This window comes from Dermochelys coriacea, chromosome 21 (assembly GCF_009764565.3).
Source record: "Dermochelys coriacea isolate rDerCor1 chromosome 21, rDerCor1.pri.v4, whole genome shotgun sequence".
NCBI classification, from domain to species: domain Eukaryota; kingdom Metazoa; phylum Chordata; order Testudines; family Dermochelyidae; genus Dermochelys; species Dermochelys coriacea.
The window spans coordinates 11142370-11159734 of NC_050088.1; the positions used below are offsets into that span (position 1 = coordinate 11142370).

A 17365-nucleotide genomic window follows, 5' to 3' on the forward strand; every position below is an offset into this window, starting at 1 on the left:
GGGGCTTGGTCGCCAAACCAGTAAGGACCTAAGCAGCCTCCCTGTACCTCAGCAATAGGCGATTGTGCCAATCAGCTGACCATCCTCTCCCAGACTTCCCAGGAGCTTATTTCTCTTACAGGCCAATGTTAGCATTTCAATCCAGTCAGATCCTCAAGTAGGCGGTAAAGACTCTTTCGCTAGGTGGCTGTCTCCCCTTTTCTGGGCCTGGGCTCAGCCTGTAGGTGTTAAAATTTCTGCTCATTGGTCAGTTACTAGGTGCCTTCCCCACTCCCATTCATTTGCTATCTAATCTAGAAACTTGCATGGACCTTGTTGGTAGTGTCTGAGCACCTCATTGGTCGATTTATCCTCTCCACGCCCCTGTGAGATAGGTCTGGATTATTATTATTTTACACATGCCGGGGAGTTGAGGTTTAAGGAGATGAATAGACTTGTCCAAGATCACACAGGAAGCCACCCAAAAGTAGGGAGTAGTGAATGGACAAAGGCACATGTGCCGCTGGCTTTGAAATCTTCACCATGGGTATTCCCAGGAGTAGAACCCAGATCTCCTCAGTTCCTGTCCAGTGCCTTCCCCTGAAACCATTCTTCTTCCCCTAGGACTTGCGTAGTCCTGTTTTTCAGTAGGTCGTCTCCGTCTCTGCGGAGGCTATAAAAGGATGAAGATCTTGCAGGGGGCAGAGCCAGGCACGCAGCCTCCTCTGAAACACGCGAGTAACTCCACTCATCAGATGGCAGATGCCCCTACCTTTCTCCGTCACCTCTCTTAAGTGTCTGTGTCTGTGTGTGAGCGAGTCTGATGGGAGTTAACAGAAATCCCTGTTGGGTTGAGTTCTCCTGGACTGCACCGGGCTGTGCTGGTGCTGGGGTGAACTGTTCTCTGCATTTAAACCTGCAAATGGGGAGCTACTTCTTAAACTAGCTGGGGAGGGATTTCTTCCTCTGCCATGGATAAAAGGTTTTGGGGTAACCCTTAGGTCTCCTAGCTCGTGGCTGAGTTGCTGCAGAGCTGGAACACCTCGGCAATTCCCACTAACTGGGGTTCTTGGGCCTGTTTTCAAACTGAGCCACAAGCGAAATTTCTCCGCCCTTCGAATGACATTCGTTCCCCCTTTGTGGGTGCATTGAAGCTCCATGCCTAGCAGAGGTTGTCGGCGGAACGCATGCAGCAGCCGCAAGGGCGTTGGGACTCTGGGGAGCATGTGCTGAGGCTAATGGTCTGAGTCTTACCAAGCAGGCCAGCTTTAGGGAGCCAGCTAACAGATCAATGTGTTTTACAGTGCTTTGAGCATGTGCAGGCTAAGTGCTAAGTATTATCCAATCCCAAATCCTGTGTCCAGAGCTGTTGTGCCTCAAATCTTGGGGCAGGGGGCTTACGAGGGAAGGGAATGCGGAGGCGAGGCCGGTGGACTCATGCCTCCTGTCGAGGGCAGCAAGGTGAGTGTTGTCGTCGGGGGGCAGGGGGCTTACGAGGGAAGGGAATGCAAAGGCGAGCCCGGTGGATTCATGCCCCCTGTCGAGGGCAGCAAGGTGAGTGTTGTCGTCGGGGGGCAGGGGGCTTACGAGGGAAGGGAATGCAGAGGCGAGCCCGGTGGACTCATGCCCCCTGTCGAGAGCAGCAAGGTGAGTGTTATCATCTGGGCAGGAAGATGGCAGGGGAGCACCTTGGGGCCTATTGGAGGTGTAGTCAAGTAGGTGGCGCTGCTGCTCCTCCATTATAATTGCAGGTTTCTGAGGACTGTTGGAGCGAGAGAGTCAGTTTCCTGCAACCGGATCCTCCTTGCTGACAGAGCAGGTTCTGTCATCTGCGCCTCTAGCCATGGACCTACGAGCAGAGCTTTTAAAATCCATCTGGTACGCCTTCACCGCCCTAGATGTGGAGAAAAGTGGCAAAGTGTCCAAATCCCAGCTGAAAGTGAGTACCAAATGAGACCCCACAGCGACAGGGGAGGGGCTGTGAGGTTTCTGAGTCCGCCTCTGCTCTCTGTTTTGCCCTTGGGGGTCACAGACATGTTGAGAGGCACGAGGCAGGGCTGGATGCTGCTTTGCAGCTCAGTGGCCTGCAGCAGGAATAAAAAAACCCCCGCTGCGCACTCCAGGGTAGCCAGTCCCATGGCTTATTAACGGGCTCGGGCATTCGTCTAAGCGAGGGCCAAGCAAGGGGGTCTTCACAAAAAGATTAGTTAGAAAGTGACCCTTTTTGGGGGTGGAAATCTTCAAATTCTAGCTGCTCTACAATGTTCCTCACCCACCTTATCCCCAGGTAAGGAAATCCAAACTTTCTTTTTTTCTTTCTCACTTTGACACGCACTTGTCTCCTTCCTGTTGCATTTCACCACCCCCCACCCCTTGAAAGGAAGAGCATTTTTTAAAAAAAACACTTCCTTCGGGTTTTGCCACAAGACGGTTTTTTTGTTTTTGTTTTTATCCTGCTCACCCATAAGCTTCACAAAAGGCTCCTGAGTTATACAGAACCCCAAAACCAGCATGCCTCTTTTAAAAAAAAAAATGTTTCTTCTACCTGCAGTATTCAGCTCAGTAGAAATGATTTGATCATACTCTGATGAGAAATGCGGGATTTCTTTCCCAAGTGGGCACCCCAGTTTTGTTTTAAAAGTTGCAGCTAATTTAGACATTGGCCCTGGAATTTGGGTCAGAAGAACTTGTTTGGTCAGAGTTTTTTGTAATCTGGAACACAACCTGCAACGTAAGCACCCGAAGGAATGTGAAATATTGCACCCGAAGGAGAAGCCTTGCTTGGCAGTGGCTGCATGTATGTGTGATGAGTTTTGAAATTGCCACAGACTCGTGCACGGAAAGTAACCATCCTTGGGACTCCCTCCTTTCACCTTTTCTCCGCCGTGTTAGGGCCAATTCATCCAACAACTGAATAGCAGGGAAATTACCTTGTTCCTTCGGGGTCAGATTCTGCCAAACTCAATGGGAGTTCTGCCTGGGGAAAGGCTGAGAAACGGACGAGGGGTTTGGTTTTTTGTGCTGTGATGCTGCATCTGTGGAGGAATAGCCCTATTCCACATGCTTCTAAGAAACAGATCTGGCACTTGGTTAGGTGTGTGTTTCACTGATGTGTGTGCACCTTCGGCCTTTGTGAAATCAGTTAAAAGAATATCCAAAAGGAATGTCTGTCTAAGGAAATTGTGGGCCAAGCTATGTTTCCCCAGGACTGCTAGCTCTGGTGAGTATTGCAATAGGGGAGAGGATGAAGAGTAAAACGTTCAGTGACGTACCATGATGGCCGCTGCATTGTGATTTCCTTGCATTATTGTGTTGAGAGCCGTCAGCGTGCCCAGACCCTGTATAGAAAGAGAGATCCAGTCCTTGCCTGACGGAGCAAATGACACAGTAGGGGAAGATCTCTGAAAGTGACTGTGAAAACCTTGTTACCCCACAGATCTGCTCCCTGCATGTCCAGAGACTTATCTCTTTGCTTTAGTGTCAATAATACACTGGTGTTCCTTTGTTACTCCAGTCAGCAATGCCCTGCTGACATAAGTCAGAAAGCAGGCGCTGAGTTCTGCTCAGCCTGATGCATCGTCTAGGGAATTGTTCACCAAGGCCTGGGTCTTTGTGGCTTGTGCATTAGCACCAGCATAAGAACTCTTCAAGCCTAAATCTGCACTGTGCAGCACCTGCGTCTTCGAAGTGGGACTGCAGGAGTGAAGCTGAGGGCAGGATTTAGCCCTGCTCTTGGAATTGAGGCCAGATTTATAAAGGTATTTACACACCTAAAGATGCAGATGGGTGCCTAATCATACTTCCAAAAGCTCCTGAGTTAGGCATCTAATTCCCATTGACTTTCCATGGGAGTTAGACACCTAACCTGCTTAGGTGCTTTGGCAAGTCCTGTTAGGCACCCACCTGCAGTCCCACTTGGAAGCCTCAGGTGTTGCAAAGTGCAGAATTTGGCTTGCAGGATTCTTACTGCTGGTGCTAATTAGCACAAGCCAGAAAGAGCCCAGCGTGTCTCTCGGAGCCCGGAATGAGTACGCAGGGCTTGGCTTTGGAGGGGAAGGAAGAGGACAAAAACCATCTTGTCAACTGGGCAGAGTTGATCTGTGAGAGACAGCTATAGAATGCCCATGGTGCCATTTTTCCAGATTTCCTTGTCAGCACAGAATCCAGGCTTCCCTCCCCCAGCCTTTGCATCTCAAGCCATTATTCCTGCAAGCTTCAGGAACAGGGTGAGAACGTTTGCTGGCCAGCAAGAGCAACAGCCTCTTTGCACTTGCTTTAGTGTGTGTGTGTGTGTTTGTTGCCATATGCTGTAAAAGGATGTTTTCGTTTTGTCCCATGTTAGATCTCGCCACTCTGAGAGTGTCAATCTGACCATAAAGAAAAGGAGTACTTGTGGCACCTTAGAGACTAACAAATTTATTAGAGCATAAGCTTTCGTGAGCTACAGCTCACTTCATCGGATGCATTTGGTGGAAAAAACAGAGTAGAGATTTATATACACACACACAGAGAACATGAAACAATGGGTTTATCATACACACTGTAAGGAGAGTGATCACTTAAGATAAGCCATCACCAACAGCAGGGGGGGGAAGGAGGAAAACCTTTCATGGTGACAAGCAGGTAGGCTAATTCCAGCAGTTAACAAGAATATCAGAGGAACAGTGGGGGGTGGGGTGGGAGGGAGAAATACCATGGGGAAATAGTTTTACTTTGTGTAATGACTCATCCATTCCCAGTCTCTATTCAAGCCTAAGTTAATTGTATCCAGTTTGCAAATTAATTCCAATTCAGCAGTCTCTCGTTGGAGTCTGTTTTTGAAGCTTTTTTGTTGAAGTATAGCCACTCTTAGGTCTGTGATCGAGTGACCAGAGAGATTGAAGTGTTCTCCAACTGGTTTTTGAATGTTATAATTCTTGACGTCTGATTTGTGTCCATTCATTCTTTTACGTAGAGACTGTCCAGTTTGGCCAATGTACATGGCAGAGGGGCATTGCTGGCACATGATGGCATATATCACATTGGTAGATGCGCAGGTGAAGGAGCCTCTGATAGTGTGGCTGATGTGATTAGGCCCTATGATGGTATCCCCTGAATAGATATGTGGACAGAGTTGGCAACGGGCTTTGTTGCAAGGATAGGTTCCTGGGTTAGTGGTTCTGTTGTGTGGTGTGTGGTTGCTGGTGAGTATTTGCTTCAGATTGGGGGGCTGTCTGTAAGCAAGGACTGGTCTATCTCCCAAGATCTGAGAGAGCGATGGCTCGTCCTTCAGGATAGGTTGTAGATCCTTGATGATGCGTTGGAGGGGTTTTAGTTGGGGGCTGAAGGTGATGGCGAGTGGCGTTCTGTTGTTTTCTTTGTTGGGCCTGTCCTGTAGTAGGTGACTTCTGGGTACTCTTCTGGCTCTGTCAATCTGTTTCTTCACTTCAGCAGGTGGGTACTGTAGTTGTAGGAATGCATGATAGAGATCTTGTAGGTGTTTGTCTCTGTCTGAGGGGTTGGAGCAAATGCGGTTATATCGTAGCGCTTGGCTGTAGACAATGGATCGAGTGGTATGATCTGGATGAAAGCTAGAGGCATGTAGGTAGGAATAGCGGTCAGTAGGTTTCCGATATAGGGTGGTGTTTATGTGACCATCGCTTATTAGCACCGTAGTGTCCAGGAAGTGGATCTCTTGTGTGGACTGGTCCAGGCTGAGGTTGATGGTGGGATGGAAATTGTTGAAATCATGGTGGAATTCCTCAAGAGCTTCTTTTCCATGGGTCCAGATGATGAAGATGTCATCAATGTAGCGCAAGTAGAGTAGGGGCATTAGGGAACGAGAGCTGAGGAAGCGTTGTTCTAAGTCAGCCATAAAAATGTTGGCATACTGTGGGGCCATGCGGGTACCCATCGCAGTGCCGCTGATTTGAAGGTATACATTGTCACCAAATGTGAAATAGTTATGGGTCAGGACAAAGTCACAAAGTTCTGCCACCAGGTTAGCCGTGACAGTATCGGGGATACTGTTCCTGACGGCTTGTAGTCCATCTTTGTGTGGAATATTGGTGTAGAGGGCTTCTACATCCATAGTGGCTAGGATGGTGTTTTTAGGAAGATCACCAATGGACTGTAGTTTCCTCAGGAAATCGGTGGTGTCTCGAAGATAGCTGGGAGTGCTGGTAACGAAGGGCCTGAGGAGGGAGTCTACATAGCCAGACAATCCTGCTGTCAGGGTGCCAATGCCTGAGATGATGGGGCGTCCAGGATTTCCAGGTTTATGGATCTTGGGTAGCAGATAGAATACCCCAGGTCCTGGCTCCAGGGGTGTGTCTGTGCGGATTTGTTCTTGTGCTTTTTCAGGGAGTTTCTTGAGCAAATGCTGTAGTTTCTTTTGGTAACTCTCACTGGGATCAGAGGGTAATGGCTTGTAGAAAGTGGTGTTGGAGAGCTGCCTAGTAGCCTCTTGTTCATACTCTGACCTATTCATGATGACGACAGCACCTCCTTTGTCAGCCTTTTTGATTATGATGTCAGAGTTGTTTCTGAGGCTGTGGATGGCACTGTGTTCTGCATGGCTGAGGTTATGGGGTAAGCGATGCTGCTTTTCCACAATTTCAGCTCGTGCACGTCGGCGGAAGCAGTCTATGTAGAAATCCAGGCTGCTGTTTCGACCTTCAGGAGGAGTCCACCTAGAATCCTTCTTTTTGTAGTGTTGGCAGGAAGGTCTCTGTGGGTTAATATGTTGGTCAGAGGTGTGTTGGAAATATTCCTTGAGTCTGAGACGTCGAAAATAGGATTCTAGGTCACCACAGAACTGTATCATGTTCGTGGGGGTGGAGGGGCAAAAGGAGAGGCCCCGAGATAGGACAGATTCTTCCGCTGGGCTAAGAGTATAGTTGGATAGATTAACAATATTGCTGGGTGGGTTACGGGAACCATTGTTGTGGCCCCTTGTGGCATATAGTAGTTTAGATAGCTTAGTGTCCTGACCATAGATGGGGAAGATCAAGTCTCCCTTGGTACAAGGTATCCAGCTGCTCCTGTAGGCCTAGATTTGTTTCCATCCCACACAAGCCTGCTGCTGTCTTGCTGCTGGTTCCTATAGGCTAATTACATCAGAAATGCAAAGCCATTAAAGCTGAGGTTAGAGGAAACTCTGCATCAGAGCAGAGATTCTGCCCATTATCATGAGCTTCCCCTGCTGGTCTGGTGTTGTCTTAGAGCGAAGCACCATGGGGAGGTGTATGCCGTTCCTTCAGCCTTGTCTGCTGCTGAAGGAAGGATCTCGTTCCAGGGAAGAAAAGCACCCAACAGCCTTTAAAAGGACTGAAGTGACTAACGTCCCTGATTCAGCCCAGGTGCACTCTTTATGGTATGGGTGGATTAGATGAAAGCCAGTGGGAGCCAGGCACCTAACTCCTTTGCCAATCCCAGCCATTGTTTTTAAAGCAATTGGACAGTGAAATGTAGTAGTCTCGTGTGCTACTCTCCTCCGCCCCAAGGCCTGGCAGCCGGGGATGTGGTAAGCTGTTGGGTTGAGAGTAGTTCTCTTAACACACGGGCATGTTCACGTATCTGCTCAGGAAGGAAGGGTAGTCTTGTGGTTAAGAACTAAGACTCAAGAGATCTGGGTCCTGTTCCCAGTGCTGATATGGAGCAGGCACCATCTTGGACAAGGCAGAGAAAAGGAGCCTCAGTCTCCAGATCTGTACAAGTGGGAGTATAATTTCCTGTCTCTTTGGCTGGAGACTAAGTGAATGTTTGCAAAATGCTCTGAGATCCTCAGCCAGACTGGTGGTGTGGGTGTGGGGTAAGAACCTAGACAAGATGGAAGGCACCCCAGAGGTCCAACATGTTGTGTTGTATGTTTCTGTTGCCCTGATGCATGCAATTCTGCTAAACTTTTCTGGCCTCCTAAACCTAATGGCCCAGGGAGAGGAGAAAAGAAATGTGTTGCCTGGGAATTTAAATGGTTCAAGTTTATAAAGGGGCTTTCAGCTACTATGAAATCCTTGTAGACCACAGGAAAGGAGCTGGGGGATCGCAAAAGTAGCCCAGGTTTATAAGATGGGAAGGCAGAGAGACCATGGGGATTAAAGGCTAGTTCATAATACCTAGCTCTTACAACAGTGGATCTCAAAGTGCGTTACAATGATGGGTCGGTGTCACTATGCCCATTTTACAAGTGGGGAAACTGAGGCATGGAGCAGGGAAGTGACTTGCCCAAGGTCACCCAGCACAGGCCAGTGGCAGAGCCAGGAATAGAGCCCAGGTCTCTTGAGTCCCAGTCCAGTGCTCTGTCCACTCGGCTGCAATGGGACGACAGGGGCCTTGTTTTCAGAAGTGTTGAGCACCAATAGCTCCTGTTAGCTTTGGTTGGAGTTCTGGGCGTGCAGCGCTTCTGAAAAATCAGGCCCTAAGTCAGTGGATCCACGAGGCATTTGAAGAAAATTCTCTACCATGCACTAATCCAGGTCAGGTCCATAAATTGGCTTGGTGTGATTTTGTATTGAAATGCTCACTGACACATCCTGGAAAAAGGAACGAATGCAGGACAATTCTGCTTTGATTCAGTCACCTTCCTCTATTGCACTTCCTCCAAAGCACTGGCTTGGAAATGGGATCATCTTGGCTTTGGGATTCGTTTCCTCCATATGGCCAGGTTTCTCTGCCCATCCCTAGGACTCTGGTCATATCTTTTTGGGCCTCCTCCTAAGAGATGCTGGACACCTTCAACCCTCATCAACTTCAGCTGTGCCACAAATTGGTAGTTTAGAGATGGGAAAACTGAGCCACGGGGGCTGGGATTTTTAAAGTAGCCTTAGGAGGTTGGGTGACAACTCCTTTCAGCTCCTTTGATAAGCCCAGCCAGAGATTAAAGCCTGACCCACAACCACACGGTCTGTCTTCGCTGCACAAGGTGAAGCCATGGCTCTTTAATTGGGGATTGCCCCAATCCCCCACTCACAAAAATCTCTCACCTGAGTTAAGTGGTGCTTTTAATCCGGGCTAGTTAGCCCTGCGCGGGGTGAGTGTTAGACTCCACATTCCCCTTAGACTCAGACTGGCAACCTGCCCGCTTTGCAGTGAGGACACAGGCTAAATCACTGAAATGCTGATATTCCTCCAGTGCCTTCCCGCAATTCCTCCCATGTGCCCGGAGTGACAGATGAGTTCTCCCACAACCCACTCACAGGAATCACAGAGCAGCTCAGCTTACTGCTGCGCATGTCCTAGCGAGAGACACAGGGGAGGGTAGTGCCAGTGAGGACAAGGTAACTCAGGTGTGGTTTGCAGTTGGCAGTTCACACCCAGGGGAGGCTAGCCGAGGTGCTCAGACCCCGGCGCGGACCAGCTGCGCTAGCTCTGCAGGGAAGACAGAGTTGCACTGGTTTAGCTAAAGGTGTGGGGTTTTGGTTTTTTTTTTTTTTGTTTTTTAAATGGATTTTGTTAAACCAGTGCAAAAATCTGTGAGGGGGACTCGATTCAAAACACCTGGCTTTTTTCAGTTGCGTTTGCATTGGTCAATTTACAGGTACAAGCTGAACCTACACAAGGGAGGTTTAGCCCTGTATGGGTCCATGTGGGGCAGAGAGGGAAGGTTGCTCCAATTTAACTCAGACCTGATCTCTACCCCATTTTTATACCTGCTGTGTCAGTTATGGGCATGCAATTTTACTGATATGCCACTATAACCTTTGTGTGGGCTTAGTTATATGGGTATAAAGGTGCCTAATCCAGGTATAGTCCATTCCCCTCCCAAACAGATATCAGCTATACACATTTATACCAATATACCAGCATCTGTCCTAACAAGGTTGTCCCACTTTAACTGTACCAGTAGAGCTAAAGCAGTACAATTTTTATGTGTAGACAAGACCTCAGTCAGATTGTCAGCTCTTTGGAGCAGAGTCTTTGTTCTGTGTTTGTACAGCACCTAGTGCAATGGGGTCCTAGTCCGTGACTGGGGTTCTTTGGCATTCCCGCAATACAAATAAGAAATACATTTAGCTTAACTGGTACAACGTGTGTGTGTGTAGCCAAGCGGTTTAAAAAAAAAAAAAAGTCATGTAGTGAATCAGTGACAGATCCAGGAAGAGGAATAATTTTTCCTGACTCTCTAAGCTTTTGCCAGCAATCTATAAGGGCTAGAAAGGAGGGAAAGCAGAAAATAGGGGATACAGCCTGAGCTTTGTTTCTCAACAAGTTGCTCTTCAGAGTTTTTCAAGAGGCTCATTAATATCGCTCTTTGTCAAGATAAGCTTGGGGAAGGACAATAGACGATTCTTGATGTCGGCAAAGGCGTTCAGTACAGCTCCACATTCTGGTATGGTGGAGAAATGTGGTCTAGCTGCAACTCCTACAAGAAGGATGGAAAAAATGTTGCCTAAGGACCGTGTGTCGTTGTTAATCATGTGGTGTTGAGGTGGCAAAAGGTTAGCCGGCGGAGTTCCACAAAAGATCTGCACCGAGAACTTGAAATGAGAAGTGCAACAGTTGGCTTGGCTGGCAGTACGGGACTGGGAAAGGGCAGCAAGCCTTCTGAGAGATGGAATGAACACATCTCCGAGAAGTGGACTGAAATGTGTCATGACAGCAGGGCAGATTAGCCCATAGAGGGAAGAAGGAATGTGATGCAGAAGTGGGCAGTGGGGGGGGGGGTGAATTACAAGTGTAGGTTTCTCTGTTGCTTTTCAGCCTGAAAGATCAAAGCACTTGACAGATTGGCACCCGCAGGGATCACAAATGCAGCCATCTCTGGAGCGAGATCCGTGGGTCTTGTGGGACAAAGCCCATGTCAATTTCATGGGGGGTGGGGGATAAGTCTGCCCACGGCAGAATGACCGAGAGGAAACTCTAAGAGGACCCTTAACATATTTCCTGCCTTCTGTGTGGCGTTTTCCTGTATAGGGAACAATCTGGGATGTAGTTCCTTTTACATTTGCTTCTCTGCTGGGGACTTAGATTGCACCTTGGGCAGATATGGTGCCTGGCTGCTTTGTGAAGGGGGCACAGTTATAATAGATGGTGAAGCAGCAGGAGGAGGAAGCTGTGTATCATAGGTAGGTGCTGGTTTGGCAGTGTACGATCTTGGCCTGCTTTGTTATGCTCAGAAAGGCGTTGGGAAAGGCCCAGCCTTAGGAAGAAGGGGGCTCATCCCATGCTGGGGATAAAATACGGTGGACAGGGCTTGAGAGAGCATCCGGGCAGCTCTCCGGAGAGCTGCTGGCCCATCTGACCACACCGCAACCATTAGCCCCTTCCCAGAGTTCTATTCCTACGGCGGGCAGAATGTGTCCATTGCGGGCTTGCGGCTGGCATTGCCTGGGGAGGCATCTTCCACCTGTGGCGTAGTACCAGGGAAAAGCCTTAGCCCTCTCAAACCAAGCTGGTAGCACTTGGCTTTTTAAAGAGAGAAGCTCCAAGTTGCCCGGGTAGGAAATTGGTATGTTGGCATCCCTGCTGTGGTGTGAGAAGATTCAGCAGTCCCAGTCAGCTACATGGAGGAGGAGGAGGATCGCATAAGTCCTTTTGCCAACATAGCTCCTTTCCCCTGATGATCTCAAGATGCTTTGCAAACATGCGCTCACTGAGTCTGACAGCTCCTCCGTGTACAAGGAATTAACCTCATCTTGCTGGTGGGAAACCCAGGCACGGAGCAGTGAAGTGATTTACCCCAGGATCACACACCAAGTCAGTGGCAAAGTCAGGAATAAAACTCAGAACCCTTGGCTTGGGCTTTATAACCACTAGGCAACACTCCCTCCCTCTGGGCTACACCGCTTGAATCTCCAAGCCCCAGTCCTGCCAGTCTGGCAACATTGTGTCACCTTTTAACATGCAAGGCCAGCCTCCAGCTTGGAGAGTCATTCCAAAGCCCAGGATTGCCCCAGGCATGGACAACAAGGGAGAAGAAAAGGAGCTGCCATTCTTGGTTGGCGTTAACTATTCCACCCCAACTCAAACCAGCGCCTGTTGCAGCGTGTGCATTTTGTGCCACCCACAGATGCCGATTGTAATTCTGCTTTCAGCAGAGCAAAACGCGGCCAGCCTGCTGCAGATAAGGGATGTGGTTACGCTGGCAAGCAGTCTGTGTTTCTATTGCCTGTGCATAAGGACGCCCAGACTGGCTCAGACCAAAGGTCCATCTAGCCCCGTATCCTGTCTTCTGACAGTGGCCAGTGCCAGGTGCCCCAGAGGGAATGAACAGAACAGGGAATCATCAAGTGATCCATCCCCTGTCGTCCACTCTCAGCTTCTGGCAAACAGAGGCTAGGGACACCCGGAGCATGGGGTTGCATCCCTGCTAATCTTGGCTAATAGCCATTGATGGACTGATCCTCCAGGAACTTATGTAGTTCTTTTTTGAACCCTGTTATAGTTTTGACCATCACAACATCCCCTGGCAAGGAGTTCCACAGGTTGACGGTGCGTTGTGTGAAGAAGAACTGTGCAGAGGCGGGTGACCAGGGCAGTGGTATCGGAGGATCCTCTTTTTACAACCGGGGCCCAAATAAAGTTCTGTGAGAAGGTGGGGGCAGAAGATGGGAGACCTTGGGAGGCTGGACTGGATGTAGCGCCCGTCCTGTGAAAATGGCAGTAGGGGAAAAAGATGACAGGCAATGCCGGTTACTGCGTCTCATGCAAAGACTGGGAGCACCAGTGGAGCGGTAGGTGATATCAAGGTTATAAAGAGGGAAGCTATCTCTGATATGGCTGTGCCACTGCTCTGAATCCCGCCTGGCTGGGTGAGAGCCCGTCCATGCCTGTTGAGGGGTCGAGGTCAAATGGGATTAATGAGTTTTGGTCCGTTTTGCTGTGTCTACATCACACACAGCACCACATGATTCCAGCCTGTGTGGGCAGCCTCTGTGCAGGCATTGAACTCCAGCCCCCCAGGTGCCAAAGATGGCCCTGCAGTGTTAGTGCCAGGCTGGCATGGTTGAGGAGGCACCTGTTGAACAGGAAGGGGAGCCGGCTTGTTCTGTGCCACAGTCCAGATTTTGCCTGGAGGGAAGATTTTCCAAAGCAGAGCAGTGTAGAATATTGACGGATTTAGGGCCTGATCCTCCACTGGCCACTTTGCTCTGCCAGTGTAAAATGGCTTTAAAGCGAGGATAAATGTGATTTGTGCCAGAGTGGTGTCAAGTGGCCATGGTGTGAACAAGCATCAAGCCCTTATCCCTCTGTGATAACAGAGGGGGGATTCACAAAAAGTGCATCCGATGAAGTGAGCTGTAGCTCACGAAAGCTTATGCTCTAATAAATTTGTTAGTCTCTAAGGTGCCACAAGTACTCCTTTTCTTTTTGCGAATACAGACTAACATGGCTGCTACTCTGAAACCTGTCATTATGAGAGGGGGGATTTGTTTGTTTAAAAAAAAATCCTAAACTAGCACCTGTATGTCAGTGGGAACGCAGAGCAGGGGTCTGGGGTAGCAGTTAGAACAGCGAGCTGGGAATCAGGAGGGATTTTATCCCCAGCTTTGCCACTGACTCACACTGGGACCTTGGCCAAGTCCCTTTGCCTCTCTGTCACAACTTACCCCTGCGTGTAACTGGGGTTAATTATACTGACCCTCTTGGCAGGGTTCAGAGTAGCAGCCGTGTTAGTCTGTATTCGCAAAAAGAAAAGGAGTACTTGTGGCACCTTAGAAACATTTGTTTCATGTTCTCTGTGTGTGTATATAAATCTCTCCTCTGTTTTTTCCACCAAATGCATCCGATGAAGTGAGCTGTAGCTCACGAAAGCTTATGCTCTAATAAATTTGTTAGTCTCTAAGGTGCCACAAGTACTCCTTTTCTTTTCATGGGGAAATAGTTTTACTTTGTGTAATGACTCATCCATTCCCAGTCTCTATTCAAGCCTAAGTTAATTGTATCCAGTTTGCAAATTAATTCCAATTCAGCAGTCTCTCGTTGGAGTCTGTTTTTGAAGCTTTTTTGTTGAAGTATAGCCACTCTTAGGTCTGTGATCGAGTGACCAGAGAGATTGAAGTGTTCTCCAACTGGTTTTTGAATGTTATAATTCTTGGCGTCTGATTTGTGTCCATTCATTCTTTTACGTAGAGACTGTCCAGTTTGGCCAATGTACATGGCAGAGGGGCATTGCTGGCACATGATGGCATATATCACATTGGTAGATGCGCAGGTGAACGAGCCTCTGATGAGAGATGTCATGAATTAAGGGTTGTGAAGTGTTTTTGAGATCCACCCAGATAAACAGGCAGGCATTAAAGTCAGTCGTAGCCAGTTGGGAATTAGCATGTGTCTTAAGGTTGGAGGTGGGCACCGCCGTGCCCCAGGATAGACCGTGAATGAAGACACTGAGATTTGATAGCAAGGTCTCTGATTACGATCTTTATCGATCCTCTCTGCACTACAGGAATAGCCACACATCGCTCCCAAACTCCTGTACGTGTGTCCTGGGCTGGATTCTGTTGGGGCTGCTCAGGAATTTGGAGTGGCTGTTCCCAGAACAGAACTGCCTGTGCTTAGACCAGAAACAAAGGAGGAACGAACCCTGGGATGTCTCTAGTTGCTAAGCTAGTCTAGTAAGCAGCCGGTCTTCTAGGGCAGTGCTTCTCAAGCTATTTGATGTGGGGGACCGGCAAATTTTTTTTTCCAATGTGTGCGCAGACCAGCAGCCAATGGCTTGTGGACCGGCACCGGTCCGCAGACCACCCCTTTGAGTAGCACTGTTCTAGGGGACTGGACGAGCGGAGCCGCTGCCATGTGCAGGACTGAATGATTTTGTTCGTCCCAGCCTATCACGTAGTGCCATAGGGGGCAAACATCCTGACAGCCCTATTCGCAAAGGGAAGCGTGCTTTCAGGAACGCCACGGCCTGATGAAAGCATCAGATGCTGAGCTGCTGACCTGTGTAAACATCCAGGAGGGAGAGGATGTGACTGACTGGGATGAAATGGAGCGACGGAAGATTATAGGCTGAATACGGTCGGGGGCAGGGAGGGTATGACACCTTAACTGCGAGACCCTTGAGTCTGTGGAATAATATCCCAAGGTAAATGATGGAAGGTACATCGCTTGAGTCATTTAAAATTAGAAAAGCAATGAGAACGTACCCTAGCGGGATCCTGCACTGGCCCCCAGAGGATGGCTTAGATGCGTGCTAACATCTACAGTTCCTAAACGTCCCTCATACCAGACCCACATTTACCTTTGCCCCACACAGACCTGTTGTTGCTTTACTGGATATTGCAAGCTATTGATGTTGGAAATACTGAGTCATGAAACCACCACTCCAGCCAAGGTGGCTGGCATGTACCAAACTTGTCCTGCGTTGTTCAGAGCCCGCTCTGGTGGTGCTGGTTTTCTTGTATTCATTTTGGGGGCTGTGAAGTTTCTCCTTTCAGTAGCTACCGTTGCATGCTGGGACTGGGTACCACGGTAGGGAGCGTTGTCCAGTGATGAGAGCTCAGGCTTGGGATCTAGGACATTCCGGGGTCTATTCTCAGCTTTGTCCCAGTCTTATTTCTCATAGGCAAGTAATTTTTTCATAGCAAGTATCTTGCTGTGGCATCCATTCCAGTAGTGAGGACACTGATCTAATGCATAGAACAGAGAGTGAGGATTCCTGGGTTCTCTTTCTGGCTCGACCTCTGAGGGTCAAGTCACTTGCCCCTTCTGGAAATCAGTCTGGCCAGTCATACCATGGGGATGGTGACATCTCGCAGTGGGGTGGAGTGGATGAGACTTTAATGGTTCTGAATGTGCTTTGAGATCTGCGGATGAAAGTTATTAACATTCCCTCTTGTTCCCTCCTGCCCTCGGAGGTAGGGTTGCCAGTTTTGGTTGGACGTATTCCTGGAGGTTTCATCACATGATGTAATCTTTAATTCCTGGAGGGTTGGCAATCCTACTAGGAGCACAGATCACTATCACTCCACTCCACGCTGCCTCTTGCTCCTGTTCGGCACTAGACCTGCTTTGTCCCGCCTTTCTAGTGAACTGTGACTGGTTAGAATAGTTCCATTGTCTGATTGACACCTGTCCAGGCCAGTAGCGCATTAGTATGGCATCCCCAGAGGACGTATTGTGCACTGAGACAAGTCCTAAGAGTTTGGAGAAGCAACCACGCTTTTGGGGGGGCTAGTTCTCCCCTTTCACACTGTGCCACGGTCTCTGTCACCCCATTCTCTGTATCCTGAAAGGGGCAGAGACCACACATGGCTACAGGAGTGAATGTGATTACTTTTCTCGTCTCCCCATCCCCTCTATCGCTATCAACCTTCCTGATGGATGCTGCAGGTTGATGGAAAAGGAGCCAGGTGTGCTTCAGGAAATGTCGTCTCAGCACCTGACTAGTGCTTTTGCCCTTGCTGTGTTGCGGTTCCAGGAAACAGCGTCTCTAGGAGGCAGTGTTTCAAGGCCGGGGGAAAGTTGAGTGGCTAGAATTGTATTAGCAGTCCAGGAAGTCACAGCATCAATGAAGTTTTGTGAAGTAAGAAGATGAGAAGGCGGATAAAATATGGGGAGAGGGTATATGAGGGTCTATGGGGTAGGTGATATAAAGAGACTTGGTTGGAAAATTGTCTTTGTTCTCCTACGGAAAATTTGGATGAAAACAAAAAATCATTGTCAAAATTTTCTGTGGATTGCAGGCACTTTTCATGAAGAATTTTTATAATACGTTTTCAGGGACTATAATACTGTTACAGCAGGAGTCAGCAGATGGTGCTGTTACACATAGTCTTTCAAGGTTTTCTTAGTGTGCGAGCAGTGTTCAGTCTTGGAAGAAAAGCTGTATTGTTGTTTTATGATGCAGGTTCTTTGGAGATGCTGTTGCAAACAGCTGGCGAGTTTTCTGGATGCCTTGATGTACTAAATTCTTAGGGCAGAGTAGCTTCCTGAGAATCAGGCTTTGGTATTTAGGCTGAGATGTCAGAAAGAGGGGATTACCCATGTGCTGTTTGTGACCACTTCTGTTCCAGGACTGGTGTATAGAGTGTAAATAAAACCATTCAGGCTAAGAAACTACCCAGACTAGGCATGAATAATTTTCTTTTTCAAGGGGAAACTGACCTTCACGGCCCTGACATCTACTATAGCAGAGGGACTATAGGGAGATATAATTGGTGATCGATAGGTCTTCAATCGATAGGTGTCAATAGGTTTATTTATTCTATAACTTGAACAACTCCAACTTGAACAAATTCTCTTGCGCATTAACCAGTCCCAGGTTAGATAGAGAGCAGGGAGGGGAATGATTTATATCCAAGGGATTTATGCCACATCTACAGGGCCTAGTTTCCTAACCCAGTTAGTGTTTTCCTGCCAGGGGAGCAGTGTTCATGGAGCAATTCCTTGGGCGTGCTGATGCTGAACTGCCAAAGACTTGAGTAACTGGTGACTGCACAGCTAGGGTTTGGACACTCCTCTG

At 48.6% G+C, this 17365-nt stretch overlaps 1 protein-coding gene across 1 annotated transcript in view; it reads left to right on the forward strand.

Annotated features, from left to right (window-relative positions):
* The first annotated feature begins 37 nt into the window (after positions 1–37).
* Positions 38–17365, forward strand: part of DEF6 (DEF6 guanine nucleotide exchange factor) — a 38869-nt gene continuing 21541 nt past the window's right edge. Inside the window, exon 1 of the mRNA XM_038379952.2 lies at positions 38–1918. Within this exon, the coding sequence (XP_038235880.1) occupies positions 1823–1918 (96 nt within the window). The 5' untranslated portion in view covers positions 38–1822. The remainder of the gene's footprint in view (positions 1919–17365) is intronic.